The following is a 26,494-nucleotide window of genomic DNA, read 5'->3' as shown; positions in this document are numbered from 1 at the left end:
ACCCTTGAGTCCGCAGGCCGACGCTCTATCCACTGAGCCAAACCGGTTTCGGCTGAGAGCCAAGTTTTTTAAACTTAAACGTCTTCTAACGCCACTTCCAAATAGACTCGCCCAGGCCGTGGTATTTTGTGGAAGAGCCACACTCAAGGGGCCAAAGAGCCGCATGTGGCTCGCGGGCCGCAGTTTGCTGACCACTGACTTAGGGCAAGTCCTTAACCTCTTTGAGTCTCTGTTCTGTTCTTCTACAAAATAAGGATAGTAATTATTTTCTCTATCTACTTCACAGGTGTATCAACACCAAGAAATAGTATCTGTAAAATTCTCTTCTAAGCTATAGCATTGTAAAAATGTTAGGGGTGTGCCCCAGCCAGGTGGCTCGGTTGGAGTGTAGTTTCATGCACCCAAAGGTTATGGGTTCGATCCCCAATCAGGGCACATACTTAGGTTTTGGGTTTGATCCCCAGTAAGGGAACGAACAGGAGGCAACTAGTGGATGTTTTTCTCTCTTTCAAAAATCAATAAAACAAAAAAATCAATATAACATATCCTCAGGTGAGGATTTTCAAAAAATAAATGTTAGTGGTGCTCTTGCTCTCCCTCTCCGAAGCACGCCAGCCCCTTTCCCATTCCCCTCTTCTTCCCCCAGGCGTGTTACCTTTCTTTTCCCTCAGCTTCAAGGGTTCTTCTTTGCTTCTGTAATTTGTTTCCTGAGCCTGCCCAGCCCAACTGGCTCACGTCTATGTTTGTAACTTTCTAAAAAAAAAACTTTCTCTTATAATTTGAAAAAAAAAATTAAAAAATTAAAATGTGCTCTTGCCAGGTAGCTCAGTTGGTTAGAGCGATGTCCTAATACACCACGGTTGGGGTTCGATCCAGGATCAGGGCACATAAACGAATCAACCGGTGAATGCATAAATAAGTGGAACAACAAATCGATGTCTCCCCCCGCACACCCCTCTCTCAAAAAATAAATCACCTAGGACTATTTTCCAAGTGGTGCATTTTTGCTTTACTCTCGTGTTTATTTCTCCTAATGGAAACCAAGCAGATCCTTTCAGAGTTCTCTAACTTTATTTGCACTATTTGACAGTTTGCTTGTTTTTGTAGGGCAGGGCAATAGTTTATAATTTTGTTTCCTTAGTAGTAGAACCTTTTCCTGTCAAGCACCAAGATGTGAACCTCTTTCCTTCAGATGGGTCTTAGACCAAAGAAATACATTGACTGGTATTCTCACTCCACTCATCCAATAGAAATGGGCAATGTGAAAATTATTTAGAGCAGTGTCTACAAGGATCTATTTTGGTGGGAAGGGTGAAATATGGTACTTTATCATCCTGGATTCTCTCTCCTTTACTGTTCCTGCTTTCACTCATTTTGAATGATTTGAAAGGATGTAAGGGGGAGACATATCCTAAAGCAATAGCAAAAAGGATTTAGTTTCTGGAGTTTGGTGAGCGATGTGTCTCTCATCGATGTTTATCTCCCTCTCTAAAAATCAATAAAAAATATCAAAATAAATGTTTTAAAATAAAAAGCATTCAAACCTTTTTGTTTTTAGATATTAAAAAAATGTTTTTATTGATTTTAGAGACAGAGGAAGGGAGAGGGATAGAGAGATAGAAACTTAGATCAGCTGCCTCCTGCTCACTCCCTACTGGGGAGCAAGCCCGAATCCTTGCACCCTGACCGGAAATCAAACTGAGGACCTCTGGATATATATCCAATTTTGGAAAAACCGCCCCCGCCCCCCGACTCCGTGGTTGGAATAAGTCCCTGAAAAAATAAAACAAAAAACGCACTCACAAAAGGAAGGTTTGTTCCATCACTTGAGATTGCTTCATCCTTTCTCGAGCCCTGCCTGCCTTGGCTTAGGCTAGCTTCCTCATCAAGGAAAACCTTACAGGTGTCTGCAAACAGCGTATCTCTAAGGGCTGCGGATGAGGAAGGATCCAGGTGGGGGGGAAAGATAAAGATGACAGTCCCATTAGTTGAGCTGTTTTCCTCCTAGATAAGTAACCTGAAGCACAGAAAGTGTGGATTTCCCCTTTGCAACTTGTCAGCTTGTTACCCTAGAGGCCAAAGTGAGGGGGCATTTGCGATGTCTTTTTTAAAAAGTGTGCCCTCGCCCTAGCCGGTTTGGCTCCGTGGATAGAGCGACGGCCTGCGGTCTGAAGGGTCCCGGGGCCCCATTCCGGCCAAGGGCACATGCCTAGGTTGCGGGCTGATCCCCAGTGGGGGGCGTGCAGGCGGCAGCCCATCAATGATTCGCATCATTGATGTTTCTCTCTCTCCCCCTATCTGAAATCAATAAAAATATATTTTTAAAGTGTGCCCTGGTGGGGTAGCTCATATGGTTAGAGCGTGGTCCCCATAGGCAGGTCGCCGCTTCCATCCCGGGTCAGGGCACCTACCAGAACCAACATATGAATGCGTACAAACGTGGAACAACAAACTGTTTCTCTCCTGTGCTTTCTCCCTCCCTCCCCTTTTGTCCCTCTAACGTGTAGGGCAGGTGATTCCATTTGAGTCCTACCACTCGAAAATAAAATTCTCAAAGTAGCCCCGTCAGCAGCTAGCGTTGGCTAGTCTCGCTCCGGGTAGTCCCCCCAACTCTTCATTATGGAAATCATCCCCCTTCCTTCCTGCTGCGGTGGCACCAGGTTCTGGGGAGCCCTCGTCCGACCCCGCAGCCCTCACCGACAGGCTCGGTCTCGGTGGCTGCCACCCACCTGGGAACTCGGGTCCCTTCTGCTGGAGACGGAATGCCCTCCGGCAGGTCTGCGCGGAAAGAGATAACTCGCACCCGGGAGCCGCTGGGGGCGGCCCGAGCGAGGCGACCAGGGAACCAGGCGGAGCTTCCGACCCGCGTGGGCCGAGCGGGGGGGCGGAGCTTCCCCACCCGCGCGGGGCGGGGCGGGGCGGGGCGCTCCAGCTTTCCCGGGGCCCCTCTACTGCGCATGGCACGTAGCGTCCCTCCCTCCCAGCAACCGGCCAGGCGGTGGCGAGGCCATAAACTAAGGAGGCGGAGCTGAGGCGCGATCCGGACGGCTCGCGAACTCCAGGACCAGGTACCGGACTGGCGGGCCGCCTGGTGCGGTCCAGGGATCATCAGTCCATCCTCTCCCTGGCTCCGATCCCGTCTCCTCAGGGCGGGCCTCGGTCAGATCGGCCATCCCGGGCCCCCTCTCGCCGAGTCCAACTCCATTCCCTCCGTGAGCGGTTGCATCCCGAGAGCAGAATAGGCTTGGGCCTGGCGGGGCGACGCGGGAGCGGAGTTACTGGGCGGGAGAGGCGAGCGCCTGCGTTCCCGCCCCTTCTTGCCCCCCGGACGGACAGGGGGCGGACTCGGGGCCCAGGTGCAGTGTGTCCTCCTGGAGCCTAGAGACGGCAGAGCCGAGTGCTTGCCTCTCCCGCCCCCTCGCCCGCATCCCCATCTCTTCCCAGGCTGGACAGGCGGCGGGCGGAGCTCTGTGAGCACAGAGGTTCAGGTGACCCCCTGACTAAGCCAAAACAAAGAGCTCCTGAGGGTCTTGTTGTCCAAGTCGGTTTCGGCGTCCACGGGGTGGAGGTTCGGGGTGGAGATCGCGGGCGGGGGCATGGGAAGTGAGTGCGAGGGAAGGGGCGTGGCTAACTAAAACAGTTCGAGTTTTCAGGAGATGGGCAACTAACTTCTCGGCCCAGCCTTCCGCTAAGAGATCCCAACACATCCTCACTTTATCCCCCAAAGAGGAGAAGCCGTTCGAACTGGTCCCTCTCTTATCGAACAGCTGTTGAAATAGAACCATCGTCCAGTAGGTATGTGCGGCGTTAGGCAGGGCGTCATGGGTGGGTTGATGTGTTCTAGAGACTGTGTCTTCGCCCCGAGAGTTGAAGAGACCGAATCTTATCTGATCACCTGTCTCTCAGGCCAGGAGCCCCTTCCGCCATGAGTTACGGGGCTGAGCTAGTTAAATCGGCTCCCCCACCCTTTGACCAGGTTTCTTAGAGGTTTTGTGGCTCAAATGCTGTATTTATAGTTGTAACCGCCGACAGGGAGGAAGTTTAGAAAACCAGGGCCATAAATAGGGAGGGGGGCGGAATGAATAAATGAATTCTCCTTGCTATACCATGTATCACCGGGGCATCAACCCTGTCAGATCAGTTGATGCCTTCTCAATCATCCTTATACCTTTGCACACACCGTCTTGACAGTTCTCCCGGGCATCTCTTGACAGGTTTCTGGGGCGCAGGCATTGGAACAGATCTAATCAGTCCTCTACCACTTGCCTGTGTGACTCTGGGTGTTGAACCTCTCTGAGCCTTAATTTCCAGATCTATAAAACAGGGAAGATAATACTTATTGTGAGCTGATCTCTGCGAAGCTTTTAGCACAGATCCTGGCACACAGTAAGTTCACCATAAATGTCTGCTGCTTTTATTCTTACTGTTATTAAGTTAGCAGATATGGGAATGCCCATATTTTGTGTTGGGCACAGTAGCCCCTGGAAATGCAGGAAATTAAGAGTGTGATAGGTGTAAGGTTTGAATACAGAGGCCAGCCCGGCCTGTGTGGCTCAGTGGTTTGAGCATCGACCATGCACCAAAAGGTCGCTGGTTAAATTCCCAGTCAGGGCACATGCCTAGGTTGCCAGCTTGATCCCCATTATGGGGCATGCAGGAGGCAGCTGATTGATGTTTCCATCTCTCCCTCTCCCTGTCTAAAATCAATCCTATATAATCCTATATAATAAAAGGCTAATATGCAAATTGACCCAATGGCAAAACAACCGGTTGCTATGATGTGCACTGACCACCAGAGGGCAGATGCTCAATGCAGGAGCTGCCCTCTGGTGGTCAGTGTGCTCACACAGGGGGAGCACCGCTCAGCCAGAATCCGGGCTCATGGCTGGCAAGTCCAGCAGTGGTGGCGGGAGCCTCTCCTGCTTCCACAGCAGTGCTAAGGATGTCCAACTGCCAGCTGGGGAGTGGGCCTAAGTTGTCAGTAGGACATCCCCCGAGGGCTCGCAGACTGGGAGAGGGCGCTGGCCGGGCTGAGGGACTCCCCCCTCCAGTGCACAAATTTCGTGCATCAGGCCTCTAGTAAAAACATATTAAAAATACAGAGGCCAGCCGAAACCGGTTTGGCTCAGTGGATAGAGCGTCGGCCTAAAGGGTCCCAGGTTCGATTCCGGTCAAGGGCAGAGGCCAAACATCTACCATAGGTGGGAAGGGAGTTAGGGAGGACTTCCTGTAGCACCAGACAACTGAGAGGGGCAGGTCTGGGGGGAGGAAGGTTGTTCTGAAGGGAGAGCAGGATGTTTCTTCTTTCTTTTTAAAAAAATATTTTTATTGATTTCTGAGAGGAAGGGAGAAGGAGAGAGAGATAGAAACATCAATGATGAGAATCATTGATTGGCTACTTCCTGCACGCCCCACATTAGGGATCAAACCCGCAACCCAGGCATGTGCCCTGATCGGGAATCGAACTGTGACCTTCTGGTTCATAGGTCTATGCTCAGTCACTGAGCCACACCAGCCAGGCAGAAAGCAGGATCTTGAAAGTTTTTCCTTTGGGCTCCATTTCCTCCCTGCCTTTCAAGTGCCATGTCCTCGCTATGGACCTTCCCCAAGGCTCTTCCCAGCCTTCTGCTTCTCTCTCACCATTTTCTCCGTCAGTGAATTCCTGTCACTTGTATAGCTTTAGCTCCGAACTCCGAACTCCACGTAGCCATCTCTAACCTCTCTGTTGAGCATCAGTTTTAACTTTTCTAACTGAATGCTATATATTTCCTCTTGGAATATGTAACTTTTCTCAATTGAAATATGATTTAAAAAGTTGAACTCATCTCTCCACCAAAACCACTTTCACCTCTGAGCTTTCCTGTTTTGTTGTTGACACACTACTCTTTTCCCAGTTACTGGAGCTCACACACAAAATTCAGTCATCAGAGTTGTCCACAGATAGGATGGGCTCCCGGGTAAGGTGGTGAGTCTCTTACCTGGGGTATTTTCAAGCAGAGGCTAGATAACCTTATATCCAGGAGTTTGTAAAAGCTATTCCTCCACAGGGTGCAGGATGGGCTAGATAACTTATGGTATCCTTACTAACTAAATACATTTAATTTTTCTTCTCCCCTATCCGTCAATTTCTTAACATTCCCTCTACCAGAGGCTCTTTCACCACAAATATGGTCCACTATAATTGTATTCTAACTGGCATTCCTTTCTCAGTTATTTTTACACTCCACCACACCCCCCCCTTCCCATCCCTTTTCAGGTTAATATTCCTTCTATGTTCCTTAGAACAAGGCTTCTCAAATGTGATGGTCCACAGATCAGCACATTACCATCGTCTAGGAGCTTGTTAGAACCACCAGACCTTCTGAATAAAAATCTGCATTTTAACAAGATCCTCAAGTGATTTGCATGTACAATAAAGTTTGAGAGACACTATCTTAGACCACCGTTTTGTGTTTGTCCCCTTTCTGTTCAAAACCTACAGTGACTTTCTTCTGCCTGCTGAATAAAATCCATACTCTAGCATGCACTTAACACTTATTCATTGCTCTCATATATGTGGAATTCTGCTTCTCTAACTACCTCCCATGAGGTGCCGACACACTTCTCAGCACATTTGGTCAGTCATTCAATATTACTGTGTGCCTGCTATGTGGTAGGCACTGTTCTAGAAACTAGGAGATATATACATCTCTGGACAAGACAAAGTAAGCAATAGACCATAGCTAAAACTATTTCATGCTTAGAATTCACTCAAGCCCCACCCCTTCACGAAACTATACAGATCCACCTCTGCTCCAGGAATCTTTGTCTTTGCTGAGCTCCATAGGGAGTTGCCCATTTCTACTTGTGCATCCCCAGACCTCCTGATTTAAAATTTTTAAAGGTGGGCCAGGCATCCACAGGTTTTGTTTGTTTTTTTTTGTTTGTTTTTTGTTAACCCGCACCTAAAGATATTTTTCCATTGATTTTAGATAGAGTCGAAGGGAGAGAGAGAGAGAAACACCTATTTGCCCTAGCTGGGTTGCTCAGTTGGTTGGAGCGTCATCCCATACACCAAAAGGTGGCAGGTTCAATTTCCGGTCAGGGCACATAACTAGGTTGCAGGTTTGATCCCTGAACGGGGGACAACCAATTGATGTGTCTCTCTCACATCAATGTTTCTCTCTCTCCCTCTCTCCTCTCCCTCTCCCTCCCTGCCCTCCCTCTCTTCCATTCTCTCTAAAAAAATAAATGGAAAAATATCCTTGAGTGAGGATTAACAACAATAACAAAAAAGAAATAACACAAGAACATTTCCTCAAATATAAAAGTGCAGATGGGCTAGAAAGCAGCTGTCCAGATTGCAGCAGGAGGATGGAGGGCCCTGGAAGGCACTCTCCGGGGGAGTTTGAGTGTATGGAAAAATATATTGGTAAGACAAATAGCAGAGATGTTGAAATATTTGGAAAAACTTAATAGCTACATGGGAAACCAAGAGAGTGAAAAAAGGAGGCAATTATTAAATGGTTATAAAGAAAGAAGACATGGTCATCTTTACCTGTTTGCCCAGCTGCAAACCATGTTTGCATAGTCAAAGTAATGTAAACGTGGACTACTGATTTAATAAAAAATTGTGCCAGAACTGCATCAGAAGAATGAAGGCAGGAAAGTAGAGTGCAAGGTGACACAGGAGAGCTTAATCTCCATCTACCATGGTAGGAAGTTAGAAGATAAATGTCTAAAATGGATAAATCATGGCCATGTACACACTAAGAATGATGATGAGTCCTGGCTGGTGTGGCTCAGTTGGTTGGGCTTCATCCCATGCACCGAAAGTAAGGTTACTGGTTAGATTCCTGATCAAGGCACATGCCTGGGTTGCACAGGCTTGATCCCCGGTAGGGGGCATGCAGGAGGCAGCCAATCAATCGATGTTTCTCTCTCTCTTGCCCTCTCCCTTCCTCTCTCTCTGTAAAAAAATTAATAAAAATATTAAATTTTTTTTTAAATGATGATGTTAAATTAAACAGACACATGAATAGAAGGTAATTACTTCTGGGAAGGATTCAGTGGTGATTGAGCCAAGAGAAGTTTAAACATTAAAGAAGAAAACCATATAATAAATTTCTTTCTTATAGAGGTTGCAGTATTTCAGATTGTACTTGGCCAAAGTACATCCAGGTCGATTGTCACTGAAAGTTTCTCTAAGCAAATCTTTGGAATCTACAATTTATAGGTTTAGTACAGTGCTTTGAATGGTAGATTTACAGTAAGTTTTTATTCATCAAACGATATTTCTACAAAAGGAGGTTTGACTAACTCAACCTGTTTTTATTTTCCTTTTAGGTTTAAATTTTTGAAATTGAAATAGGCCTACACATTCGGAACTCATGTCTTTTCTTGTAAGTAAACCAGAGCGAATTAGGGTGAGTGTTTCTATTCTTCTGTCTTTACTGTTTTTATTTTCTGAAGAGCAAAGTGGCAGTACCGTAGGTGGTTTGTTATGTGACGTTCAGAATCATGCAGAAGTGAGGGATGTGGGAAGTAAAGCAGGTATCGCAGTCTCCACTCTGGAGAAAAGAGCTTGCAGGCAGAGGCTGACCAGAGACACAGAATACACCCACTAGCTTGTCTGATAGAGAAGAAACAAGGTGGTGTATTTTGTGAATATCCGTCATTCAACATTAAATGAGTTGAAAGTGTAGGTATGTAACCACTAATGATCTGCCCATTTCCTATGTATTTTCAGCGAGTTTGTGTGTTTGAAAAATCAGTAACAGATTGTAATCCTTGGAACACTTTTTTCTAAATACAATCATACGTTTTAACTGAAAACTTTCTTAACGTGAAAAATTTTATTATACCTGAAAACTTCACCAGCTAAAATGACCTTGAGAATGAATACTGGATTTAGCCTCTTTACAAGCTACCATGATTTCATAAAAGAATGTATTTTATTTTTTATCAAGTATTTAATTTCTGAATGCAATAGTAATTATTTTAAAATCTTGCAACAATGTATAAATGCTATGATACATTATGAGTATATCACTTTCTTTAAATATTAAAGTGATAGTTTATTTTTACTAACTATCTTGTGGCACAGTGCATGTGATTTTTTTATATCAAATGTTTTTTAATTGATAGTGTTGTGTTTTTTTAATGAGGAAAAAAATCTAATTTGAAGAAGGAGAGAGAATGATGTTATAGTTCCAATTTATAATTCATATTATGCAGCTTATTTCTGAATGTTGCTTAATCTTTTTTCTTATGTTTATATACATAAGAACAATTTACATTGTAAAGAGTAAGCTTCACTGTCAGCCGAGAGGAAAAACAGATTCTCTCCAGTGGAAAGAATGTATCCAAGCCAAACTTTAACACCAGTCCTTATGTGAAATACAACCTTGATTCCATTGCTTTTAAATGTGAGCTTCTTTTCTGTTTCAACCCAGTCTGATACAGGTGAAACCAGACCACTGATCAGTATGTGGAAACCCAATACTTGGTTGAAATAGGCCAGTAAAGTGAACCATAGATTGGTCATGCTAGTTCCATCCTTGTAAAGGGGTAGCATTTGGTAGCAAATGTAAGCAGCGATGACTTTAGAGATCCTAATGGATGAAGGATATGCAGCTTGCAATTTTCTTTTACAAACTAATAGAGGCTTGTGAAAAACTTCTGTTTCATCCCTATATTCTACATTGTGAATTCTAGTAGTAATTTTCAAATTGGCATTCATGGTCCTGAGCATCTGTAATAGGGAGCCATGGAATGAGTAAGATGGATCCAAAACGTTGTTTTACATATAGAACGGAGAAAAACATTCTTCATTATCAGAGCCAGTACTGGGTTTTTCTCAATCTGACAGATTAAAGAATGATTCATCAAATTAGGCAAAGAAGAATAGAGAAAGGAATTCATCTATTGTTTTCTGCTGTTAAAGCCAAGATTCTTTTCAAAACTTTTCCATAGAAATGTATCTTAACTGTAATGCATGATTCTGTTTTTGTAGTTGTGTTTTGTGTGTCTCTCTAACGGCTGATAGCTAATGTTTTGTGGTTTGGAAGAAATACTAATTCTCTTTGGGGTTTTCCTCTTTAGCGGTGGGTGTCGGAAAAGTTCATTGTTGAGGGCTTAAGAGATTTGGAACTATTTGGAGGTAAGTACAGTATGGCATTTAGCCATCACTTTAGGATAAATCTCACTGCTCTTTTGTTGACTAAATCAATTCACAGAAATTAACAATTCTAAGGGAAAGTGTACACTATAGTTGGTATATTTATTTGGCTCCTTTTAAATCCATGGTTCCCCAAAAACTTGAGGACTAATCTGGCAGTTGTCATTAGCCTGTCTTGATTATTAGAAAGCCAGTATTTACTCAAAGGCACATGTATTTCTTCTAAGTATTTGTCCAATTGAAATATATATTCTTAAAGGAAAATGTAAGTGTTTAAAAGTTGCTAGCTTTGAAGATTTTAAAAGTAAAATTATAGTTAGGACGAAGGTAGCAATGGTATGAAAGTTCTGTTTTTACTGATCAGTCTAGTTGACTCATCTTTTCATTGTAGAAATTATGAGACTTAAGAGAACTAAGGAAAAAATCCGTCAGGACAAAAATATTAACCTCTTATTGGAAAACCTAAATGCTGATTTCAGAAGTAAGTTAGGTTTGCAACTTGGAGATTTAACAGGCAAGGCATTTTCCTTTGGCTATTTTCAAATTGAGCCATTTGGGGAACTGTGACCTTAATTTACAGTAAATAAAATACTTTTCTATAAAAATAATAGTAGTAGGGCCGCATTCTTTGTGTCTGAACACCAAGATACTCTCTTCGGCATCTGTAGCTAAAGAAACAGGTTATCAGATTGAATGCATTGGGTGACTGATCCAGAATACCTCCAATAGGCCTAAGTAATTGAAAACTCAAACTTGTTAGTTACTAGGGGATACCTATGAATTTATTTTCCCTAATGCCACTCAACAAACTTCTGGAGCAGTATTTTTCATCAACTTTGTCAAAGGATTGTGTTTTAGATAAATGAGAGTTCAGAAAAATGAGTTATTTTTGTGTTCCTTATAAAGAACAAAAATTAGCTGTACAATAAAGGAAAGGCTAACGGAACAGAAATACTACATTCTGGTCCTATTCTCAATTTCTTCCCATCATTAATGGGGATACAATGGTTTAAAAGTAAACACTGGCATTGATGGAAATGGAATTGGGAATCCAGTGTATAATCAATTAGTTTAAAATATTCCAGTGTGTGTGAATTGAATTTATGGATTTTGGTTTCAGTATAGGGTCGCTGGCTATCTTTTGACAGTTCCCTGGTCTCTGATCTGAGGCAGGTGAAGAGATTCTTCTGTATGTTGTGTACAGCTTGATGAAATATGTTACCAAGTTTTGTACAACTTGGAATTTGCCCTCTACTCTGGAAGACTGGGTTTGATTTCCTTTAATCTAGTCACCTTTGGCAGACCATCCTAAGTAACTGCTCCTGCCTTTTGTGTACCAGAAAACTGATGTCCAAGGCAAAAAATATATATATATTATTTTGATAAATTGAGGCTAATTGGCTCTGCAGCCAATCTCTTCTAGTACAGTTGGATGTTATAATTTCTAATTTAAGATATTTGGAAATGCATTCCAATACTTTAGAGTTAAAAATCTTGCTTTGACTATTTTTATCACTTTTACAGAATGGACAAAATCAAAAGCACAGATACATAATTTGCCCACTTTAAGAGCAGAAAGTTGTTTCAGTTGTCTTTTGCTTTCTTTGTTTTCACCAAAAGCATCAGAGGGCTCCAAAGCTTTTGCTCTATTTGCATTCTGAATAGAATGTCTGACTAGAGAATCTAATTGGGTAATGGTCCACATACACGTGTTGCTGTATTAAAACTTTTTTTAAGAAAACCTGTTTTCTAGTCCTGCACTCCATGGAAAATAGCCAGCCAACACTCTAACTTTATAATGAATTGTTTGTTCACAGTATTAGACTCTGAAACCAGGTTACTGAAAGTAACATTATATGCTGATGAAAAGTCAATGTATGACCAGAATTATAGTAGTTGAGTTAGACTCAGTAAAATATACCCATAGAATAGTTCCCTGGTCAAGCCATAGATTCATTTTAAAACCCCATCTTATCTGCAGCATTTTTACTGTGTGTGTGTGTGTGTGTGTGTGTGTGTGTGTGTGTGTGTGTGTGTTTATATGTAGCACTGCAGACACTTTTCGCTGTAATGACTCTTAAGTGTTTTCTATTAATAAATGTAGTCCTAAGTGCAATAGTTGCTGTTCTGAATGTGGGTGTGTCTTCTACTAAAAAACAAAATGCCAACAACCCATTTCTCTACTCCAGAGCAGCCTCCGGGTGACACTCGGAGAAAAGTAAGTGACTTCCTAGGCTCTACCACTGTGGCTGCTGCATGGAGATGACTTCTTGTGGAAATTCATGTGTTTTGTTGGCTTATCATTTTATGTTTCTGCTTATCTGTCATTGAGCTTCATTTTAAGTGTAATTCTTTCACTTGTAGAGATTCAGGTTTCACCCTGGAAAGATTTTGATGTAGACTTTGAAAACGGAAAAAAAAAAAAAAAAAATCTCAGGCACTTTTTGCCTCTCTCCTCGGGATTAAGGTCTCCTCCCCTTCCCAACCCTCCCAGTCGCCCGCCACCCCTCCAGAAAAGGAGAACGTTTCAACAATCTGAAAGGTGGTTACCTTTTAGTGGCTAGTGGTATTACATTTTCCATCCTTAGTTTATTAATAATAGATGTTAGTCCACAGAGATGACATTGATCCCTGTCTAGATTGTAAGGCAAGACCTCAAATCTCCTACCTGAAAAACAAAACCCAGAATTAAAAACTATAAAACAGAAAATGCGTTTTTTATTATTAGCTAAAGCTACAAGACTTGCCCTGCTTCCAACTGTCCTAGCTTACTTCACCTGAGGAAATAACACCCAGTGCACATGGAGCACTGAGCTATTTTTGATAATGTGAATCAGAGAGAGGGTAAGAAGCCTTTTCTAAATAGACTTCCTACTCTTTCTTTCACTTATTTATTTATTTTTATTGATTCTAGAAAGAGAGGAAGGGAGAGGGAGAGAGAAACATCGATCGGCTGCCTCTCACACGAGCCTCGACCAAGGGCCAAGCCTGCAATCCAGGCATGTACCCTGACCGGGAATCAAACCTGCAACCTTTAGGTGCACGGAACGACATTCCAACCAACTGAGCCACACCAGCCAGGGCGACTTCCTACTCTTTCCAGATGACAGACACGTGCACCTTTGCAAGCAGCCCCGGTCAAATGAAGGATGATGATGTTGACTAGGAATTTTGAGTGAAGCTTTGGCGGTGCTTACTTAGTCTGCTAGCTAGGGGTAAGCACCTCTCTCTCAGATCCAAATATTTTCCAGTCAGGAGACCAGACATGTTTTCTATAGCTCAATTAGGTATTTTTCCAGAATGCAGTGCCAATTATATATAATATTTGTATTTTCACAGCTGCTGATGTTACACCAAAAAGCTATCCTGTGTGAAACCTGTGATTGAATGTGTTCATTTGGTAGCAGTATTGTCTTTTGTGTGCTGTGTTGTATTTTGTTCTGAACTCTTTAAACAAAGTTATGTTATGGTCATTTCTGGATATCAGTAGCTTATGTATGTTTTAAATGTTTCAAAATGAAAAAATTGCTTTTCATGATGGGGGAACTAAGACTAGGCTTGCTAGAATCAATTCCTTTCTCTAGGCAACTTGAGATTATGCATTACACGAATAAACCCATGCCGTGCTGTGTTTAAAGAAAATGGACTAAGTATTTCATCCTTTTCATCTGAATTTTGACCTTTTCTAAATCTGAAACAACATAATGAGGCAATATCAGACCAGACCTCTTCCTTTCAAAATACCGCCTTTGTTTTCCTAAGTGAAGTTTGCTTTCTCTCGGCGCTCAAACCTAGAGGACCTCCACAAAGTAGAAAGCCTCAGTGCAGTGCCGTTTCCAGTGGGCTGGGGACAGAGCTGTCGAGGGACCACAGCAACCACTAGGCTAGTTCATTTCATGCAATTGCAGATTGCCCAAGAACTCATATTCCCAGTATCTACAGAATTTTATTTTCTAAAACGAACACTTTGAGGAGTTTTCTATAGTCAACAAAGAAAGTACAAATATTTGTCAAGTTATTAACTATTCACATCAGTAGTTTAATGAATCATTCCCTACCTAGACTCAACAAGTGTGTGTCTTTAGAGTGTAGCCTAGTGTAGCAGTTGTTTTATATGCACTCCTAGCAAGGAAGAGGGACTTGGGTAATAAAAAAGTATCTATCGTTTTCCAAAGGGAGTTATTTAAATGTATGTAATAAATATTTTAATCTCAGGACTCCAGCTGTACTTTGTAGTCTCTTTCAAATTAGAAAAACATTAAGGAGTTTGCCTGGAGATCAGAGAAGAACTTGAAAGTAGCCCTAGATTTGTTCTCGTTGGGACCATATTGTTACCTGCTAACATATTCAGAACAGTAGGTCCTCACGTAACATTGTCAATAGCTTCTGCAACTTTAAGAGAAACAAAGCATTACCATAGGCTAATTGATAAACACAAGAGTTAAGTTTGTACAGCATCTCATCAATGTTATAACGAAACAACACTGAATGAAACAATGAAACAAGGTTCTTTGAGGACCTGCTGTACTTTCTCACATGCAGGTACAGATTCTGATCTATAACGTGCCCCTAGTGGATGTGTTATATGAGGGCTGGCATTTCCAGCATAGGTCCTTATATTGAACCCTGTCTCCAATGGAACTGGCTGGCACCTTTACCCTGCTCTCCTTTTCAGCCGGTGGGAATGATGAGGTCATGGGCAGAAAACCTCCTCAGTTCAAACATTGTTTAAATGATTTTTTTAAGTGTGTTCCAGCATTGTTGTATTTGACCAGCATAAGAAATAGGAGCTGGCCTGAGGCTCTCCACAGACAATGCCTGCATTGTTGTAGGTGTTGGGGAATAATACATCAGTGAGCATGACAGACCAGGTCCATGCCTGCGTGGAGCCTGCATCCTAGTAGAGAGACGGGCGATAGGTAAATAAACTGCAGTGATTCCTACTATGAAGAATGGAAAGCAAGATAATGAAGTGACTAGGAGCCTATTTTGCTTTAGCTGGACAGAGTATTCAATGAATAAATGACATTTAAGTCAAGACCTCAGTAATAAGGAGCAACCAGCCATGAGAAAACAGTAGGGGCAGGGGTAGGGCAGCTGGTGCAATAGGTGTAATGAGTCAGGGAGGGTGCTTTGGCGTGAGGTCCTAGAAGCAGGGAGGGTCCAACACGTGGGTACTCAAAGGCCAAAGGAGGGAGCTGGGTCTGAAAGCAATGCCCTGGATTCATGTTAACCGGAGATGCTGATTTAATGGAGGAGTAGATTGATACTTGAGAGCACAGGACTTGCAGAGCAAGACTATGAGCAGGCGGTTAGAGGTATAATGGTAAAAAGATGTGATTCTTCAATAATAACTTAGTGTGCAGCTCGTAAATGCTAAATAAATTGGGAGTCGTTATTTCAGAGCTCTTGGTTTAAGCTTTTTGCTCAAATCGCTACTCCATTTATATCTCTCTTGCCTGTGTGAGGCACCCAGCATGCAGTAACCAGTATCTGCAGATTGTTCTGACGACAAAGTAGTTTCAAGAAGCTACAGTGGCTATTAAATGATCCTAGAATTTGATTTCAGAACATTTGAAAACACAGGTAAAACACAAGTGTAAAAACCAAAATCAAACCAACCTTAACTGTTGATCAAGCTCTGCTTAGGATTCTCTGTTTTCTCTGTTCCGTCTTATTTGTTGAGCAGGAGAGTGACCAAAAAGCAGACACCAAAGAGGGAGGAGAAGAACAGAATTCACATTTATTGAAAACCAGGCAGTGCTAGGCTCTTTACATATCGTATCTCATTTCATTGTCACAACAACACTATGAAGTGGTAATTACTCCACTGATGAGACAGTGGAGATGCCATGAGAGTAGAGTGACTTATCCAGGGTCACAGAACAAGTGATAGACCTGAGTTCAAGTTCTGCCTCTGGCTGGCCCCTAAGCCTATGGTCTTTGTGTTACACCATAGGTTTTACTTAAAGTAGCCTTTCCCAACATTTAACAGATGTTAGGCACAAAAGGGTTCTGTGGACAAGTACCTTTGGCAAGTGTTAGGCTGAACAAAGTTGAACAAGTTTCCTTACTACAGGACTTCTCAGAGCCTTGAATATGTAGGTATGCCTGGTGATTCTCCATGAGAGAATGTGCTGCATTTGCTAACTTAATTGGACGTGTAAACTTTGGGGAAATCCTACATTAAAACAACTCAGTAGAAAAATGGACAAGAGACAGAAAGAAGCACTTTCACCTTGGAGAAACCCACATGGCCAATAAATACAAAAAAAAAAGATGTTCAACTTCATTAGCAATCAGGGAAATGTAAATCAAACCCACAATGAGAATGGCAAAAATTAAGTCTGAATACAAGTGTTGGGGAGGAAAAGATAGATCAACAAGAACATGCATACATTGCTGGTGGGAGTGTATATTAGTATAACCGTTTTTGGAAAACAATTTGGCATTATCTCGCAGAGTCGATTGTTCATATACTGCGACCCAGCATTTCCACTCCTAGGTATAAGCTTTAGAGGAACTCTTGCATATATGAACAGGAGACACATGCAGATTTTTCTAGTAGCACAGTTCAGAGTAGCAGAACTGAAAAACTACCCAAAAGCCCATCAACATTGGAATGGATACATTGAGCTATGTCCCCAAGATGAACATTACATAGCATGGGTGTACCACAGGCTAAATACAACAACATGGATGAATCTTAGGAATGTAGAAATGGATTAAATTAGAATAATAATCTGCTGATCACGCTCAATTTTGCTTGACTAGTTTCCTCTACTGTCAGCGTAAGTGGTGCAGGAGGCAGAACCCCACTTAGTTTCTTTTTCATTGCAGCATCAACTGTTTTGAAACCAGGTGCACTTGAAACATCAGGGATCCCCAACAAGGAGATTCTGCCATATTAGAACATTCTCAGCTCATACTCTTCTGGTTAGCACTGAGCCAAGGGCCTTTCATAGTTCACAAAGACCTTTTCCTGACTAGAGGTCTGCATATGAAATCTGAGCTGGCCTGAGGCTCTCTATTTCAGTTAGACACACATCCAAAGAAAGAGGATCCAAAAGAAAGGAAAATACTCAGAGAGAAAAATACACAGTCCTTCGGTCATACAAATACATTTAGGTCTGGAAGAAGGAAACTGAGCCCATTAAACTGAAGGAAAAGCTGTTAGTCTGCCATATATTTTCCTGGGCGCTTTCCTTCAGTACCTCAGAGTCCAGTGGTGTGATGTCCACATCCTAAATGGCTGGGATCCAGCGTCATTTGCAGCATGAATGGGCAGGAATGAGGAGCAGGTACTTTTGCTGCCTGGGATGATAACTGAGACCGGACAGCTCTATCTCTTGCCCGCAGCCCAGTGTGTTAACTGTTTTCTTGCTTCCCTTGGAAATGTCTGAGGGATTAATTGGTCTGAGGTCTTGGTTTGCTAGAGAGAGGGCTTCTTATGGCCACATTTTCTCTATAGCAAGGTTTAGCATTTGATCTTTGGGATCTTATAGTCAGGACCTTAAAAATAGGACCCTAATGCAGCAGGAAACTCAAGAGAACCTCCCATCTCTCCTTCCCCCTTCTCTTATGTAAATGTGTCTTTCTCCAGACATCCTTCCCCCAAGTAGGAATTTCATCATGTTCACTATGCTACGTACCTGAAACTAATATAATATTGGATGTCAACGGTAACTGAAAAACACTTTAAAATTTTTTTTAAAGAAATTTATAGTTCTTAGCAAATGAGCCAGTTGTTGGAAGGACAAGCAAATCAACAGCTGGCTGTTACTGGCCCTTGTCCCCCACCTACATTTGTGAATAGTGCTACATCGAACACCTGATGTTTTACTTTACATTCCTCATCAAAGAGTGCTGGCACCAGAGCCAGAATTTCTGCTTGTTTAGATGCCAGTCTCCTCGTGGGTCTGAATTACCACCTCTCCACTCCCATCCCACCCCCAATTTTCTCTTATTAACCGATTTTTCTTTTTCTTTAGACCAATGAGGCAAGCTCAGAGTCGATAGCATCCTTCTCCAAGCAGGAGATCATGAGTAGCTTTCTGCCGGAGGGAGGGTGTTATGAGCTACTCACCATTATAGGTAATGTCCAGGGACTGCCAAGACCTTGGAGCTCCAGGGGGCGGGCGGCTGCAGCTTCCTCGCATCGCCATGAATGTGTGCCTGAGGCTGTCGGCTACTTAGAGGACTGTGGTGACAGAACTGGCTTTGTTGGGTCCTCTTGGGTTCTGTTTCTCCAAGTATGGGAAAGGAGATCATGTTCCCAAAGGAGCTCTTATACTTTTTTCTTTTGGGCTGAACACTTCTGGTGTCCTGGGCCAGAGTCAGACAGAATGGTTGGCTGAGAAGGAACTACTAGGAGAAGAATCAAGAACTGTCAGCCACGAAAGTAACAGTAGTGCAAGTTTTAACTTGCATTTTCTTTTGAAATCAAGGTTCTTGAAGGAAGAAGAAAACCTTTGCTGTTGTTGACCTTGCTTATGGCATCCCTCTGTTCTTTTAGGCAAAGGATTTGAGGACCTGATGACAGTGAACCTAGCAAGGTACAAACCAACGGGAGAGTATGTGACGGTACGAAGGATTAACCTAGAAGCTTGTTCCAATGAGATGGTGACGTTCTTGCAGGTAAAAAAAAAAAAAGTGATGTGACACTTGGAGGGTGGGCTCTTTGCTCCAGTAGTAATTACAAGGCATCTCTTACCTCCATCTTCTGAAAGCAGCTGGCAGGAAATGAAGGCAGACCAAGTCGATCAGCTACGGAAGCTCTCAGTGAAGAACCTTGGGCATTTGGCACTAAGGATCCGTAATGCTGCCCAGCCCAATCTATATTCCCCTCTTCTACAAGGACTCCTTCCTGCCTCATTTATTTATTAATCAGAGAGGCTAGGCCACTCTCCTGCTTTTAGCACCCTCTTTGCCTGAGGTTCCTTTCTAGTGGAGAGGCAAGTAGCTGCCCTCTCATTTAACTGGAGAGACCAGAGGTCTAATAACTGACTGGGGACCGAATTCTCCTTGGCTGATGAAGGCTTGCCCTGAGAACCCCTTCGATTCCGGGCCTGGGTCAGTGTATTTTCAGTACAGGTAGTTGCACCCTTTCCCTTCTTCGTGTACAATGCTCTTCTGAAATCATGCTCATCTAATGGTGCTGGAATCCTGGACCACAGGCTCGGAGCAGTTTTGCGGATCTGAGGATGTGACAGAAAGTCAGTCCTGACTAAGTTATTTGGGAAAAAATGTACATATCTGACTTTGTTCTAGAGCATGATGGACTTCCAGATTCTTATTCTATAGAGCAATGGACAGGCAGGAGGTACTGTCTATTTGGCCTTAGCTCACATTCCACAGACCAGGACCCTAGAGTTTCTATAGTCCTCTTGTCCATTTTTTTAACATCTTTTGTCCAAATTTATTTTAAAATTTTGTACGTCTGACATATTCTATAGCTGCTTCTAAGGAAGGGATCTCTCAATCTGAGGTTAGCTGGAGAAATAGCTTCCAATGTTTAGTAGTTGTCGTTCTTTAATGCTTTCTTCCCTTGCCTACAACCTTTTCCTTAACAATAGGAAAACATTTCTTGTTTTTCTATCTTAAAGAGGAGTTCTGTGCCTTGGCCCTTGAAGTTGAGCTAAGCTTAGGACTTCAGAAATTTTCAATCAACATTTTGTTTTCATCGCCTCCGTGGTGGGGAACTGCTATTAGCAGTTTCCCGGTTGGCGGGAATTGTTTCTGGAGGCCCTCTCATTGGCTGGCAGAGCCAAACATAGGCAGAAGCTGGCAGAGAGAGCAGAGCCAGGTGTCTCTCACTCCAGAGGGCACCTGCTTAGGCTCCTGCTGCTCCCAGGACTCTCAGAAGAGCATCTATCTTATTCATGCTGCCACCTTCCTGCTGAGTGTCATTCCTTGTGCCCCTTGATTCTGACTTTAGCTACCATTGGTTTCAGGGGGAGCTTCATGTGTCTAAACTCTTCAGTCATCCCAATATCCTGCCCTATCGAGCCACCTTTATTGCAGACAATGAGCTGTGGGTTGTCACGCCATTCATGGCATACGGTGAGTGAGAAAGGGCTCCCAGCAGAGGGGGATTCTAAGAAACTGTTGCCAGCTGGCTTACGTGCTGTATTTTTTCTCTGTTACCCTTCCCTACTTCCCCATAATTCTGTTCTTCAGGTTCTGCAAAGGATCTCATCTGTACTCACTTCATGGATGGCATGAATGAACTGGCCATTGCTTACATCCTGCAGGGGGTGCTCAAGGCCCTTGACTACATCCACCACATGGGATATGTACACAGGTGCATTCTTAGGCCTATTCACCCTTCACAGGAGCGGGGATCTGTGCCCAGGAGCCCTCAAGTAAACACTGGAAGGTTGACTGACGTTAGAGAGGCCAGATGTGGGATTCTGCCCTTGCCTCTGAGCTGGTGGGCAGAGCATCCAGCGTGTCGGTGCTGGAGCTGCTGACTTGCTCTTCACTGAGCAGCGTGGCCCTGAGTACTGATTGAGTGAGAGGAACATCTGAGGTGGACCACTGCACCTGTCTGTCCCCCTTCTTCCTTGGGGCACCCAAACTGGTGTGTGCATCCCAGAGTCAGCCCTATGCTGAGAGGCTGGGGAGAAGACAGAATGCTTAGTAGATGGTGTCAGGAGAGTGGCTCACCATAGAGAAGATAATAAAACGGGACCCCTACCTAACCCCCCATACAAAGGAGCCCTTCAGACGGATTAAAGACCTTATGTCGATGTGAAACTACAGACTTAGAAGGAAATGTAAGGAAATATTTAGAACTTCTAAATGTTTTAGAAGCACAAAACATAAGACCAAAAATTGGTGAGTCTGATTATATCAAGATTAAGGATTTCTCTCCAATAAAGGACACTTTAAACGAAGTTAAAACCTGTTCGGTAAGTAGACCTGTTCTCTGGGTGACAGCATGGGAGATGTCAGCTTTGTCTAAAATACACAGGTTGTTAGTAGCAAGGCAATCTTGTGAATCACCATGAAAAGGATAGCAAAACAATAGAAAAATGACTGAAGGATGTGAGGTTTATAAAAGAGGAAGCCCAAAGGCTAAGAGCCACATGAGCAATAATCAGAAAAGCAAAACAGGAGGATGTGAGTTTACATACCAGGCACTGGCGTATTTGGAGGCTGGGGGAGGCCCCGAGCGGTGAGGCGGTGGGTTCGCCTGTCTGTGTAGTGGAAGACGACGGCCCGACACAGCCAGTCAGGGTCACTGGGAACCAGAACCATCAGTGCTGCCTCCTGTGCACTCCAAAGAAACCTCACACAGGCCCATCCGGGACCTGTGTGCAACATCACTTCATCTTCACGGGGGAGACAGTGGGAGTGTCCCTTGCTGGAAGAATGGATGAGTAAAAGTGTCAGACCCCACCCCAGATGGCAGCATGAATGGATCTCAAAAATTCAGCACTGAGAGGAAAAGGAAGAATGGGATGCATATCACAGTAGCATTAGGTAAATTGAACATATATGCAAACAAAACCATGATACACTTTACAAGAACAAACGAAAAGTACAGGTCAGTAGTAGCAGGTGGTGGGGGAAGCAGTGATCTGTGAGCATAAAAGAGAACTTTAACAAAAATTTGGTGATATGTAAGTGGGGTCATGCTTATTTTTTCTTTTGGGGGAATGTTTGAAACTTTTCACAAAAGTATGTATTTGTGTATATAATATGTATATGCACGTATAATACACACACACACGCTGCCGGGGAGAGAGCTGACTGGATCTGGTGTGTAAAGACCAATGGTTTGCAGTGTGAGGGGCTCCTGCTGTCCTGTGACACCCTCCTCCCACCACCTGCCTCCCCTCACCCCCACAGGAGTGTCAAAGCCAGCCACATTCTGATCTCCATGGATGGGAAGGTCTACCTGTCTGGTTTACGCAGCAACCTCAGCATGATCAGCCACGGGCAGCGGCAGCGGGTGGTCCACGATTTTCCCAAGTACAGTATCAAGGTTCTGCCTTGGCTCAGCCCGGAGGTCCTCCAGCAGGTCTGTACTGGGTCCCCAGGAGCCTGGGGGGGGTGCTCTCTGCCTCGGAGTACAGTAAGGGCTCCTGGGGTGAGGCTTTCCTGTTGGCAGGTAGACCTGGAAGGCCCCTCGCATGGCAATGAGGAAGACTAGTAGGTACCCCGCTGTGGGGTCCCAAACTGCTTCACGCTATTTCCACTCCCTTCAGAGATCTCCGCACCTGGTGGGAAGTGAGCATTTGGTGCTCTCTCCATCCCTGAACTAAGCTGGAGCCTGGGGCTCACACTTCCGGCTGCTTATTTCAAACAGTCCTTCCTTCTCATCTAGCAGCTGCTCTTCGTGGTGTAGGCAAGGAGAGTCTTTGCAGCTGGCCCTGATTTGGGGAGAAGCATTCTGCCCTCTCCTCAGTGATAGCTCCACCCCGTTCTTCCTCTAAGAATAATGACCAAGGCTACAAATGGAGTGATATGTGGCTTTTTCCTCCTGACTTAGAATCTGCAGGGTTATGATGCCAAGTCTGACATCTACAGTGTGGGAATCACAGCTTGTGAGCTGGCCAACGGCCATGTCCCCTTTAAGGATATGCCTGCCACCCAGGTGAGCCTGCACCCCAGTGCTTTCCTTCTTGCCTGCCTGCCTTCCACAGATGCTTGTTGATTACCCACCACACTCAGGATCTGGCCAGAGGTACTCGGGTGAAAGAGCCCCACCCAGGGAGATGGTTGTGTAACGGTTTGCTTCTGTGTGGTAACTGCTGTGCAAATGGAGACCAGGGGAGGGGAGCTCAGGAGCAGGCCCACTGCTAACAACTGCAGGGCCTGCGACGGGTGCAAAAGGAGGCCCACTGACCAGGTGCCTTTAAAATGTGTAAGTCAAGCTCACACGTCTATAAATTTATAAAATACGTTGTCCTCCTACCTTGATAAATATACGTGGAATTCAGAATTCTCAGACCTCTCTTCATGCCACTTACAATAACTGCCTTTGGCCTCTCCTAGGCATACCCAGCCCGGGGCATAGTCAACCCTTGGGAGGTAGACCCAGGGAAGAGGCCTATCAAGCCAGGCTTTACCAAGTCCAAGAAGTGGTCTTGGGTCACTGAGGCAGAATGCCTGAGTCCCCGGTACCTGGAACGAGAACAGGGTCTTAGACAGAGATCTCCGAGATGGGGTGGGTTTCACATGTGCTGAGTCTGAGGGCTTTCAAACGGCTGTCCAAGCTTGGCCCGTTCCTGGGTGTGCTGCTCCTGTGCAGCCTGCCGCAGCGCCAGCCCAGGATGTGGTGCTGCAGCTGCTGCTAACGGGCCCCATCAGACCCACCTGGGCTTGGCAAATTGGGGCTGTGCTTCAAAGAAAGCCTGCCGGCTGCTGCCTTCACCCCAGGGTGAGGGCTCTACAGTTAAAAGGATCTGATGCCTATAAACAGGAGACTGTGAGCGCCTTCCTTGTAGCCACGTTGAAGGGGGCCCTTTTTTGCTGGCCCTCTGCAAAAACTTGGCCTAGCTAGGGTGTGGCTGCGAAGCATTCCTTTGGAAAAGTTACTTATTCTACTTCTGTCTTTTCCGTACTCCCCCCAAATCACATGTGTATTTGGGGAAAAGTGTATTTGTGAACAAACTCTACAGGTCTCCCAGCCTCCAGCCCAGCCCTGGTCTCTCCCCCGCAGATGCTGCTGGAGAAGCTCAACGGCACAGTTCCCTGCCTGCTGGACACCAGCACCATCCCCGCCGAGGAGCTGACCATGAGCACCTCGCGCTCAGCGGCCAACTCTGGCCTGAGTGACAGCCTGGCCACCAGCACCCCCAGGACCTCCAACGGAGACTCGCTATCCCACCCCTACCACCGCACCTTCTCCTCCCACTTCCACCACTTTGTGGAGCAGTGCCTTCAGCGCAACCCGGACGTCAGGTATTTCCACTGGGCTGGGGTTGGGCTTTCCAGGGAGCAGGTGGGCTCTGGGGGTTAAGGGTTTGAGAGGGTGCATCTGTCCTGTAAGGGTCTGGGTTCCGGGGAGGAGTCCAAGCCCCCACAGCCAGAGGGGTCGGCCTGAGGGTTTGCAAAGAAGCCAGGCTGTGTAGCTCTGGCTGCTTTGCTGGCTGTGCTGAGGGAGGAAGCAGAGGGGCACTTGAAGGTGAGGTATAAGCAGCAGGATTTTGGAAATCTGGGGCACAGGGTGATGCTGGTCTCTTTTCCCCTTTCTCTGCAGACCAAGTGCCAGCACCCTCCTGAGCCATTCTTTTTTCAAGCAGGTACAGTAGCACTTTGCTGAGGCTCCATTTTCTTCCTATGGTTCTGACTCCCCCAACACCCTTAGCTTTGGGGTCTTTAGCATTCTCTTCTCCTCCCTTCGAATCAGAGAAATGACCATTTCTGAAGCCCCTTAAAGGTGCTGCTCCTTCCTCTTAGAGAAGCTCTTGACTCCAAAGGCCCATCTCCACGGGCCATGGTTCCTTGCCTCAGGATGTCCTGGGACCAGAGCAGCAGGATCACCTTCCCCCCGCCCCCACCTTTCCTCCTCCAGATCAAGCGACGAGCCTCAGAGGCTTTGCCTGAGTTACTTCGGCCTGTCACCCCCATCACCAGTTTTGAGGGCAGCCAGTCTCAGGGTCACAGTGGGATCTTCGGCCTGGTAACAAACCTGGAAGAGCTGGAGGTGGACGACTGGGAGTTCTGAGCCTCTGAAGAAGGTGCACATCTTCCAGCACGGGAGGGACATGAGCCTCCGGGGCCCTTCCCGAGGGCTGGCCACATTCCCGCCCTCCGGGTGCAGACTGGGTAGAAAGGACTTTTCTGCCAGGAGAGTTGCCTGCTTGCTGGCGGGGAGAGAAATTCCCGGAGAAACTTTTCTTTACTGCTCCAAGGCTTCTGAGACACCAACCAGGGGTCCGGACCGGCCAGAAAGCGGATATTCCCAGTCCTGGGAGTTCAGTGACCTCTTCAGAAGGAAGAGATGCTATCCTGGCCCTGGGGGCTGAAGTTCAAGTCCAGGGTTTTGACTCATTGACACAGAGAACTGTGTGACTTCCTCTTCCCACTCATGCTCTCCTACCAGCCAAATTCCATTCTTTTCCAGTGTTCCCAGATCCTGTGGGCCCATGGAGAGGCAAGCAATAAGCAACTGTGCCCCCTCCCCTCTGACCTCTCCCTAACAACTGGGGGGAAGGGTGTTTTTTTCTTTTTAAGCACCAGGTGAAGGCTAGGGCAGTTTGTCCCGGCCCTTGTCATCGTTGGGCCCTTCCTCCATAGTTCACGTGTCGTGCGTTCCTTTCCCACAAGAGTCCATCTCCGCCTCCTGCCGCTGCCTTGGTGCTTTCTCTCAAGGGTCCTAATGTCTTGCCTAGCCAGAGGGCTTCAGTCCTTACACCGTGTTAGTTTTATTGTCAGAACAAATTAAAATTTTCAGAGAACCCATTGGGGAGTGCGTCGTTGTGTGTTGCCCATACAGGCTGAGACATGTCTCATTCCACCCGGGGCCCTGCCATGCAGAGCGGAAGCACAGCTGTGACTTTTCATTAGTAGACAGCCTCACAACACACCAATTTTTTTTACAACCCATAATAGATTTTTGTCTCTTAACTATCTGAAAATTAGAGACTTAATTTTAGCCTGTGGCCATCTGAACACTTCTGGGCTGGAAAGGACTAGGTGCTGGAGACCAGCCCCTCCGAGGGGAGGACCACCAGGAGTCCAGACAAGGACGCTCACCTTTGGCAGGGAAGGAGGTGGAGGGGGTTATTTTGTAACATGCCTTGCGGTGTCACCTTACCACTGGAACTAATACCCAAAGAGCAGGTAACCCAAGAACCAGCCCAGTCCCCTGCCCTGTCATCCTGGCTGGCAGCCAGAGAGGCCGGGCCAGGGGGTGATTCTGACCTGGGTTTTCAGGGTGCTTCTCGGCCTGCATGTGCACCAGCTGGGCACCTTCCCCCTGCCAGCCCCTCAGGGGTGAGGTGCCCTGCACTGGGTGAGGCCCTTCAAATGTCAGATTACGGAAGCGCCCCTCCCTCTTCCCTGAAGCTGCTTTGCAGCATCAAATGCTCTCCCTTTCCTCTGCCATGGTAACATCAGTTTAAAAAAGAAAAAAAACCTCTTCCTTTGGCAGTTACCGGGGTGGATGTGAAGGAATGACCTCAACCATGCGGTGGGGTGGGGAGGCCTGAAATGGAGTATGTGAGAAGGTCAGGTCACATTTATTTCCAACCCTTCTCTCCCCTGCCCAGCTCTTTATTTCTTCTTTAAACCTCAAGTTCCCCTTTCCTAACATCATTATCAGCTGGTTTTCTTTGTAAACTGCTTTCTTCACCTTGCTTGTCAGCCAAACTGCTGACT

The 26,494-nt window shown here is 45.3% G+C and overlaps 1 protein-coding gene and 1 long non-coding RNA gene across 12 annotated transcripts; one reads left to right on the top strand and one right to left on the bottom strand.

Annotated features, from left to right (window-relative positions):
- The first annotated feature begins 2,965 nt into the window (after positions 1 to 2,965).
- Positions 2,966 to 25,576, top strand: STRADA (STE20 related adaptor alpha). Of its 11 annotated transcripts, XM_054709214.1 has the most exons (15): positions 2,966 to 3,068; positions 3,654 to 3,795; positions 4,215 to 4,386; positions 8,326 to 8,405; positions 10,084 to 10,141; positions 12,349 to 12,377; positions 18,151 to 18,253; positions 18,675 to 18,796; positions 20,113 to 20,221; positions 20,339 to 20,462; positions 22,016 to 22,187; positions 22,659 to 22,763; positions 23,832 to 24,073; positions 24,372 to 24,414; positions 24,687 to 25,576. In XM_054709214.1, the coding sequence occupies exons 4-15, from the start codon at positions 8,370 to 8,372 to the stop codon at positions 24,837 to 24,839; spliced, it is 1,296 nt and encodes a 431-aa protein (XP_054565189.1). In that variant the 5' UTR covers positions 2,966 to 3,068; positions 3,654 to 3,795; positions 4,215 to 4,386; positions 8,326 to 8,369; the 3' UTR covers positions 24,840 to 25,576. The 11 variants fall into 11 exon arrangements, with proteins under 11 accessions (XP_054565189.1, XP_028013211.1, XP_028013209.1 ...); XM_054709209.1 differs by lacking the exons at positions 10,084 to 10,141; positions 12,349 to 12,377 and having other exon boundaries at positions 2,967 to 3,068; positions 3,728 to 3,795; XM_054709212.1 differs by lacking the exons at positions 2,966 to 3,068; positions 12,349 to 12,377 and having other exon boundaries at positions 8,326 to 8,381.
- LOC114234395 (uncharacterized) lies at positions 12,716 to 18,479 on the bottom strand. Its single transcript, XR_003620587.2, has 3 exons — positions 18,246 to 18,479; positions 15,782 to 15,832; positions 12,716 to 12,827 (listed from the first exon to the last, which is right to left on the bottom strand). It is a non-coding gene; the product is annotated as an uncharacterized LOC114234395 (long non-coding RNA).
- Positions 25,577 to 26,494: the final 918 nt, after the last annotated feature.

This window comes from Eptesicus fuscus, chromosome 20 (genome assembly GCF_027574615.1).
Source record: "Eptesicus fuscus isolate TK198812 chromosome 20, DD_ASM_mEF_20220401, whole genome shotgun sequence".
Classification (NCBI taxonomy): domain Eukaryota; kingdom Metazoa; phylum Chordata; class Mammalia; order Chiroptera; family Vespertilionidae; genus Eptesicus; species Eptesicus fuscus.
Note: the sequence above shows the minus strand (reverse complement) of the source record. Positions and strands in the feature narration are given on the sequence as shown.